Consider the following 9260-nt stretch of genomic DNA (forward strand, 5'->3'; position numbering starts at 1 on the left):
GGTCAGCAGTTGTCCTCCCAGTCTGAGCTTAGTCCTTTTTCATTTTACGGGTTGTCAGAACCTTTGACACTAACTGAAAGTCTTTTTCCATGGGCTTCCTAAACTCCTCCCAGTCCAGGTTTTTACTTTAACAACCTCAGAAGCTGCAGTGGTTCTATCCTCCTGATTCGCCATCTGATGCTTCAGGAGTCTAGTTCCAGACCTGGTACAGTGAGTAAAACCCATATATATCTAGTTGATACTGCTGCAGCTCCAGCTCCTTCCCCACCAGCAGTTAGGTTCCATGTCCCTAGAACCAGGTTATGGCCCCAGCAGGCTTCATGCTGCCTGTTATCCTCCTAGGTCTGGCTCCAGGAAGTGGATCTGTTTTCCTCATTTCAGGTGAAGAACTGCAACTCAGACAAGGTCTGGCAACCTTGTATCTTTCCTCTTTGCAGATGATGTGGTTGTGCTGGTTTTAACTGTGACTTCCACAGAGTGCTGGGACACAGTTTACAGACGAGTGTGCAGCAGTAGGATGAGTCAGCACCTCCCTGTACGAGGTCGTGTATACTCTGCTGGAAAACAGTGGCTTGTTCTCTTCAGGTGGGGCATGACTCACTGCCCCGATTCAAGGGGTTCAAGGATCTCAGGGTCTGGTTCACCAGTGAAGGTCAGCTGGAGGTGAGACGGGCAGATGGATCAGTGAGGGAACTGGACCAGTGGGGTGGAGCTGGCTAGGGATTACTTTGGGATCTTCAGGAGGAGCCTGAAGAAGTTACTGGCAAGAGGGCAAATTGGACTACATCGCTTAGTCTACTGCCACTGCAACCCGTTCTTTAACAAGTGACAGAAAATTAGATGGGTGGATAAAAAAAAAAAAAGTAATAATTGACCCTGAGCCATCACTTATAGGCTTAGACAGCTGGGGGTCCTTTAATGATGGTCTGAGCTCCCCTCCCTTTGTTGTGTTTGTTGTGTCTTGTTGCTTTTCTTCTTTTGTCTCTCCTCTATCCACTCACCCCAACCGGTCGAGGCAGAAGGCCGCCCACCAAGAGCCAGGGTCTGGCGGAGGTTTCTTCCGTTAAAGGGAGTTTTTCCTCCCCCCGTCACTAAGTGCTGCTCAGGGAGGATTTGTTGGTTTTCTCTATTGTACTGTAAAGGTCTAGAGCCGACTGTGTAAAGTGCCCTGAGATGGTTTGTTGTTGTGATTTGGTGTTGTACAAATAGAACTGAATTGAACCCAACTGAGATGGTTTATCCCGGGAAAGTGGGCCTGGTTTGGAGTTGAGACCCACTCAGTGACAGTCCTCTTCTGTGCTGTTTTTCTTCTCAAGTATTACTGAGAAACTATTACTCTTTTGCGTTCTAGGTGGAGCGTGGTGGTCCGGGTCAGACTCGGTTTCCAGACATTTACTGCGAGTTTGAGTCACTACAGGCTCAGGTGAGACAGGCCGCTCAGGAATATATCATCAGCCCGCAGGGCGGAGCCGTGCCGCTCGAGGTCAGGAACATTGAGGTGAGAGGTTCTACTGTCAAGGCCAGAGACATTCTGTTGTCAGTTGTATGTAGCTGTGCAGAGCTAAATGCAACCATCGCTCTACTGTACTGTGTGTTTCAGGTTGCCAGGTCTCTGGGGATCCTGGACGAGGTGAACAGGATGAAGGTGGTTCCTGGAGCAGCTTCTAGCTCAAGTCTGACCAATAAAAATGTCAGATACATGGAGGTAAATGCACTCTGTCATGTCAGGTTCTGGGAACAGGGTGCAGATTGGTTCTGGTTCTAGGTTCAATAAAATCAAATGAAACCTTGTTTGAATAGGACCTTGAATATAAGTTTATGCAATTCTGAATACTTTATAGAAGACTTAAAAAAAAACGACTAATGCACACAACAATTGAATAAATCTATAAAGACAAAGTAGGTAAAGTACAATTCAATAATTAAATAAAAATTAAATCCGGTTCAGTCAGCTCCAGTCTGGATCTAGTTCTAGTTTGGTTTTGGATCAAGCCTGGATCTAGTTCCAGTATGCTTACCTGCACCCTGCTGTCTTTGGAGCATGTTAAGGTGTCTGTCCATGTAAATGTCAGACCTGAATCACCTGGTGGACTTTGATAGAAACCTCGACTCTGTGACAGGTAAACCTGAACCAAGTTCAGTCTGATTTAGTCAGAAAATCTGTCTCCTAGAATTCCAAGATGCTGCCACCATCAAAAAGATTCAAAATGGAGAACAGCGTTCCAGTTCACCAAAATGGCATTGAGGTGCCTAGAACAGGTATCATTACTACATCCCTGCTACATTAGTGCTACACACTATTACATCTGTACTGTACTGCTGTAACCGTTATTCATCAATTCAGATGAACAGATTTCATGCTTCTTTGTCTTTCCACTTTTTTTCCCCCAGGTGGCACTGCAGTGACCCCTGTGAACCCTACTCTGAAGCCCTGCTCGGTCTCCGTCTCCCCTCTGGTGATTCCAAATGGATCCAAACTACTGACCACTACCGCCGACTCCAGCTCCAGGTAATCTGTCCCTATCCTGTGACTGTTCAGGTAGAACAGGTGGTCACAAGGAGATGTGCCATTAAAGGTGCAAACCTGGTCTTCTGTCTCAGGTGCCTGAATTTGTTGCTGTATAGAGTATATGTGTCACACTTGGATGAGCTGTACACAGCTGATCTGAGCAGCTAATGTCTGAAAACATTTCCGTCATTCCCCAGGTCTCCTGGTTCCACCTCTGCAAAGATGCCCTCCACACAGGCTCCGTCCCCTCCCACACCAATGGCAGTGACCTCAGATGAGGGTCACGGGGAGGGGCCTCTGCAGACTGTTGCTGAGTTGGAGCCTCTGTCAACAAGCCAAGAACAGGTCCTGAGCACCACTGACATCACAGCCCAGATGAAGGAGCTTGAGAAAACTCTGGGTTCAAGGTCTGAGACTACCACAGACACAAAGACACCCAAGTCTGGGTCTGTTCAGACACCAGAGTCCACCTCAATCCAGACACCTGAGTCCAACACAGTCCAGACTCTGACCTCCTCTCAGAACCAGCAGAGGGACTTGTCCCAGTCTGACACCAGAGACACATGTGTGGCAAAAGAGCTGCAAGAAGGACAGGAGATCTACATCCAGACCGAGGGGCTGACGGTCCAGCTTTCAGAGCCTGGATCAGATCGGATCGTCATTGTCAATGGGCCAGATGGGACCACTATGCACATCCAGACTCCAGAGGGGGTTCCCCTGGAGGCGGTCCAGGCCCTACTGGGCATTGAAGCATCAGATGGAGCCAAAGCTCCTCAGTAAAGTGAGCAGGACCAGAACCTGACCTAAACTCCATCGCAGCAACAGGAAGAGTCTGGATTTTTAAGGTGGAATTTATAATTTGGAATGAGCGGCCAGGTACCGTAGACGGACCCTACCTGCAGCTGCAAGTTGTACACATCCACACAGATGAACACCAAAGAGCCGACTAACACCTGAACCCATAAAACACCTGGACCTGTAACAGCCTTGAAAGACAGGTCAGCATCACCTGTCTGTCTCTGTCCCACCTGTCCAGTCCCCCAGGACAAACGCAGTGTCAAGGCATGGGTGTAATGAGCACAGCAACCTGCAGAGGGCAGTAGTAGAACGTCAGAGTGCTGGTTTGTGGTTTCAGGTGTTCCTGTTAGCTCTGTTCAAGATATTTCAGATTAACACATGAGCACAGAATGAACTTCTGTCACACCTTGAACCTGTTCTTATCAATCTGTCTGCATAATGTCTCATTCTTTTGTTTCTTCAGACTGAACTTCCTGTTCAAAAACAATTTGAAGACCTTCCACCAAACACCTGATATCTTTCTCGGAAAACATCAAAACTATTCAGAAAGCAGAGTGAGGCCTCCATCTGCAGGCGATTTTCAGGCTTCTCATCAATTCTAACAATTTCCCAACAAATCTATTTTTATTTTATGGTGCTCATATTGAATATTTTTTCCTGAGTAAAACATATCCAGTCATTAGGTTATAATCAACCTGACCAGGTAACAACACGGTTAAATGTGTTGTTACCTGGTCAGTTTCATGTCTGTTTCTGCAGCTATCCAGAAAATCCTGAACTCAAATTCACAGATTAAACATCTAAACATGAGTAACATAGTTTACGATTGAGGTAAGAAAATTTCCTTAGTGTCCTCTTTGGGCTGTCATACTCAGCAGTGCTGAACAGTCTTATGACCTCAGTTCAGCTTATTTGATTGGTTTATTCAGTTCTCACCTGTGCTGTTATTGGCGTCTCGTCAGGTGGTCATCTTCCTGCTGGTTTTTAAAGAATCTGGAGTGACTGCAAATTTGTAAACTTGTATTTTTTGTTTCCATGTTTGGACTTGTTTAACATATAAAGCGATTAGTTGGCTGTTTATATGTAGATAAATATTAAAAACAAAGTTCAAAAAAGTTGCACTATTTTATTACTTTTTATAAAACTTTACAGGGAAACATTTTCCAAACGTAAACTGAATGTTTGTACTCGTGTGGTGGAATGAGGAAAGGACGAACTGAAAACAGTTTGGAGGAAATCAAACTTTGTCATGTTGATCGAGTGTTAAATGCATTGTGTTCCTCCAATAAATAAATGTGACAAAATCAAATCACCAGTCGCTGTTCAATGATTTTGCATAAATGATTAATGAATTACATCAGAAATGTTACCAATGTGTTTGTCTCATCCTCCAGCTCTTCAGGAGATTTCAGCTTTTGTTCAGAGATGTTTCACAGCAGACTGAAAACATCTGCAGGTCAGTTAGTAAAAAGGTCACAGATGTTACGAGCAGAGAAAATCCACATTGCAGAGGGGTCCGGTCAAAGCCCAGAACTGGACCCAATAAGTTCAGAATGTTCCCAAAGCTACAGGGAGACCAGGGTCTTCACAAACATTTTGAGACTCTCTGGCCTGTGACGCACCAAGCTGGCAGTCAGCCATCGGCCACTGTTGGGCCATCCACAAGCATCCGTCACCTTCGTCTTCACGGTGTGTCCCACACCACTGGCACTAGTTGGACCCTGTCTGCGGCCTTTCGGCTGATTCAGCATGTTGAGTGGACAGCGACCTTGTCCGTGAGGGAGACCACTCTGATTGGCTGCTTAGCAAATCAATGCAGGAGAAGAGAACTGTTCCGGAAAAGCCCCCTTAGCCTGTCACTGTAGTATCCATGATCTCATCTATTTACTGCCATTTCTCCTTATCAGACACATTCTCAATTATAAGCAACTATAAAGCTACTCTGTTTATTAGCTCCCTCACTCCATTCCCTGAAGCTGTTCCCTCATCAGCGTGCTTGTGAATTGGCATTACCTCCTCCATTTACTTTCAGTCAGGGAGACACTATCCATTTTTCATGTTTGAGGTGTTTTATATCATTTGTTGACTCAACATTTGGGACTAGACTGCCACAGACCCACACAAGTTACCCCTCACCTTGCCCAGAAGTAGAAGCACATGGAAAAATGGGGGCATTGCAATGAATGAGCGTCGCAGCAGTATTGCTTTCTATTATGAGCACATTTCAAATAAGGAATTTAAGTGTGCAAAAGATGCTAAAGTAATGATGGTTACGTACAGTAACCCAAGCTTCTATGAGTATAGGCGTAGCCCTCTTAAGAGCTGTCGCTATTGGGTTTATCCCTCGCGCATGCGCATGCCGTGAAGAGATTCTTTTGCACCCTGTGCTATGCACTGGGCTGTCCCCAAACAGGTCTGCTGCGATGGCATAAATGCCACTGTGACCTGTGATCAGCTCCTTACACCCACACCTTTTCTTCAGCTGGCGGGGGTGGAGACAGCAGGGCTGCCAGCTTAGAGGGCTACGCCTATACTCATAGAAGCTTGGGTTACTGTACGTAACCATCGTTCTATTTCGTTTAGGCTTCGCCCTCTAAGAGCTGTCGCTATTGGGATAAAGTGCAGCTGGATGTAGTCAACACCCTGGTGGCACACCGCTGCCCAAGAGCATTGAAACACACCCCAGCTTGCCAACATACCCCATAATAGCAGCCCCAAAACAACATCGTCTCTGCTGCATCAGGCCTCGCCTGAGAAGCAGGTGCAATCATGCTAGTATAAACACCTGACTGCCGCTGTAAAAGGCAGAATGGCCATTCTGTTAACGGGAGGAAAAGTGCAGGGAAAAGCACACAGATAACAGTTAAATTTCAAGAGCCTACGGGCGCTAACAGCGTACAGAGATAATCAGATGCCCGTATTATGCAGCTGTTGTCTCACAGTAGTAATAGCAACATTACCAACGGAGAACATGAGTATCATGGAGAACGTTCAGGCAGAGTATGTGTGTGAAGGAAGGGCACACACACACACACAGCGGGTACAACAGCGGCTTGCATTGATAGTACAGTCAAGCGACTGTACATGGCTAATAAGCAATCACCCGAGCGAGAAAACACATGGAATCAGTGCTCGGTGGTATGGTTGTTCGAAGAGGGAAGTCACTCGGTCGCGTAGAACACTCAGGACCGAGTGAGCCAGTGGAAAAACTCGGACACGTCCCGAAGGTAGAATAGGGTCAAAAGACACGGCCCATGACGCTGCCGTGCGGATGTCCTCCACGATCATGCCTGAAAAGAGGGCAGTGGAGGATGCAATAGCCCTGGTAGAGTGGGCTCTGATGCCAGGTGGGGGATCACACCCATCTAACATGTAAGCCTGTGTGATAGCCTCACACAGCCAGTGAGACAGCCGTGGTTTGGATAAAGGCTGTCCAAGAGAATGTCTCCTACAATGAACAAAACTGTTGTGTATGACAGCTGCAGTGTGCGCCACTTAATGGCTCTCATGAATTTGCTCATGAAGAGCATGAATTTCTTTCTCTGACTCATCTCTGTTGAGCGGAGGAAAGAACTCATCCGGATAAGGACTCTGGATCAAACAAAGGATGTTATTACTTCCGATGCATAGGCAGGATCCGGTCTCAGAACAGCTGAGCTGCCGTCTTTGTGTATGAGAAGGCACGCCGGTGAGACACAGTGCGCACAGATGGCCCACTCGCTTAGCCGAAGTTAGGGCTAAGAGAAGTGCTGTTTCCAGAGAGATGTTTGAGAGAGATTTCTGTTATGGGCTCAAAGGGGGGTTCCCTGAGCACGTGTAAACCAGAGATAAAGCCCACTGAGGTGCCACTGAACGCGTCACAGGCTTGTCTGCCTATACTCCTGAGAAAGTGTTTCACCAGCGGGTATGCAAAAACACAGTTCGCTTACCAAAAAACTTCATGGTATGAAGAGATGGCAGCGGCATACACTTACCCAGTAGACAGAGCCACGCTTCTTTCTACCAGGATCTGTAGAAAATTCAGCAGTTAAGACAGTGGGCAGGAAGTGGGAGCTGTGCCCCTCTCCATGCACCAACATTGGAAAAACTGACCATTTGCAGCTTAAGGTGCCATAATAGACGGCGCTCTCATGCACTGAATTGCGTGTATGACCGCCGGAGGCAACCTTAGGCTCTCCAGTAACTCCCGTTTTGCGGCCAGGCCCACAGCCGTTGCCCTGACACGGGCCACTGCTGGATCGCGCCGAGCAGATGAGAGAGCGCTTGCGTGCTCCGGAGCTATCAGGAGGATGCGCAGCCATTCCTCTTGAGCGTTCAGTGTCTCCATTTGCTGGGCTGAGGTCTGCCTGGTGATATGAGATCCACAGCGCAGTTCCGCTCACTGGGGATGCCCACGGTTCTGAGGGAGAGCAGGTTCTGATGAGCCCAGAGCAGGAGTTCCCTGCAGTTTCCAGCAGCTGGCAAAACCAACACCGCCCCGATGGCTGATGTGTGCGACGTATTGCAACGTCTGATCGCACCACTATGTGTCTTTGTCTCAGCACCAGTGCAAAGTGTTTCACCTTCAGCGCTGTGGCTAGTTCCAGACAGTTGATGTGGAGACGGGATGTGATCCCACCATCCTCTCACAGCCTGTGACGGACACGTGCCTCCCCAGCCGAGCAGAGACGGGTCTATAAACACCGAGACGTGTGATGTGGCTATACCCAGGGGAACTCCGAGTGTGCTGACAGTGGGAGTTTCCCAGTACTCCAGGTCTGATTGGACCAAGGGGGGAATCGTGAGCACGCGCCTCTTGTGGCACACTGGGTCGAGGTGCAGACGGCCGAACCACCTCTGGAACTTCCTCGTATGAAGAAGACCGAGGGGAACTACGACATGACTGGCTGACATTGCTTACAATAATGCATGACCGATAGAGCTGTTACTCTCGTGTGGGGAACACCACGCTGCAGGAGAGACGAAAACATTTCTCACCTGATGGGTAACAGCCTCGCTTCCATGCTAAGAGTCTAAGTGCACTCCCACATTGACAATTGTCTGGGTGGGCACCGCAGCGCTCTTCATCCAGTTATTACAAAAATCAGTTGTGTCAGGAGTTGCACCAGCACCGCTGTGTGATGTTTGGCACAAGCCATCAGAATCAGGTCGTCTAATAAAAGAGGACTGACTCCTGCTCGGCGTAGGGGTTCTAGCGCCACTTCACTGCACTCAGAATAAAGTTGGGGTGCTAGTGAACAGCTTAAGGACAGCCTGATGAGTCTGAGTGCACTCCCAGGTAAGAATAGTCTGGGAGGGCACCAGTGAGCGCTTGTCCTTCTTTCTTTCCATATGGGTTTATCCAAAAAACCAGCTGTATCAGGCGCTGCGCCAGCACCGCTGTGTGAAAAGCCACTAGAGGTCTGGGGCACATGATCAGAATCAGATCAAATAAGAGAGGGCTCTGAGTCCTGTTCTGTGTAGCAGTACTAACGCCACTTCCACGCACTTGGAAAAACATGTGGGGGGCCAGTGAATAGCCGAAGGGCAGACTGTCATACTGGAAAAATGCACCCCTGGAGGAGGAATGCAGGAACTTCCTGTGTTGGGGATAATAGGTGCATGAATAAAATAGGCATCTCACAGATCGATGGAAGTAAACCAATTGCTGGGACGCACACAGTCCAGTACTTGTTTGTGGTGAGCATGTGAAACTGTCTCTGTACTATGTAGTTGGTGAAGAGAGACAGATCGAGAACGGGTCTCATTGCAAACCAGGAAGTGCCTGGAAAAGATGCAGAGTGTGGCCGGTTCAATCAGCTTGTCCATCTGAATGTTCACGGACAGCCGCTCTCGCCACACCGTGTAACACTCCATCAGTGGACGAGCGTTCATATACGGTGCGCTTGCATGCATTGCCGCTAGCCACTGATGTGCCTTCTCCGCCACTGCCAGACAGGTGTTTCCTCTGCGC

General features: G+C 48.1%; 2 protein-coding genes across 2 annotated transcripts in view; one reads left to right on the plus strand and one right to left on the minus strand.

The window, feature by feature from the left end:
* The window catches only part of tecpr2 (tectonin beta-propeller repeat containing 2), a 49938-nt gene that overhangs the window by 33651 nt on the left and 7027 nt on the right, over positions 1-9260 (minus strand). The window lies entirely within an intron of this gene.
* LOC109972488 (mucin-5AC-like) lies at positions 1012-4634 on the plus strand. Its single transcript, XM_020621385.1, has 5 exons — positions 1012-1498; positions 1601-1705; positions 2172-2259; positions 2392-2509; positions 2707-4634. Exons 2-5 carry the CDS (start codon positions 1640-1642, stop codon positions 3287-3289), a joined length of 855 nt encoding a protein of 284 aa, XP_020477041.1. The 5' UTR covers positions 1012-1498; positions 1601-1639; the 3' UTR covers positions 3290-4634.

Source organism: Monopterus albus, unplaced genomic scaffold, assembly GCF_001952655.1.
Source record: "Monopterus albus unplaced genomic scaffold, M_albus_1.0 scaffold258.1, whole genome shotgun sequence".
Classification (NCBI taxonomy): Eukaryota; Metazoa; Chordata; class Actinopteri; order Synbranchiformes; family Synbranchidae; genus Monopterus; species Monopterus albus.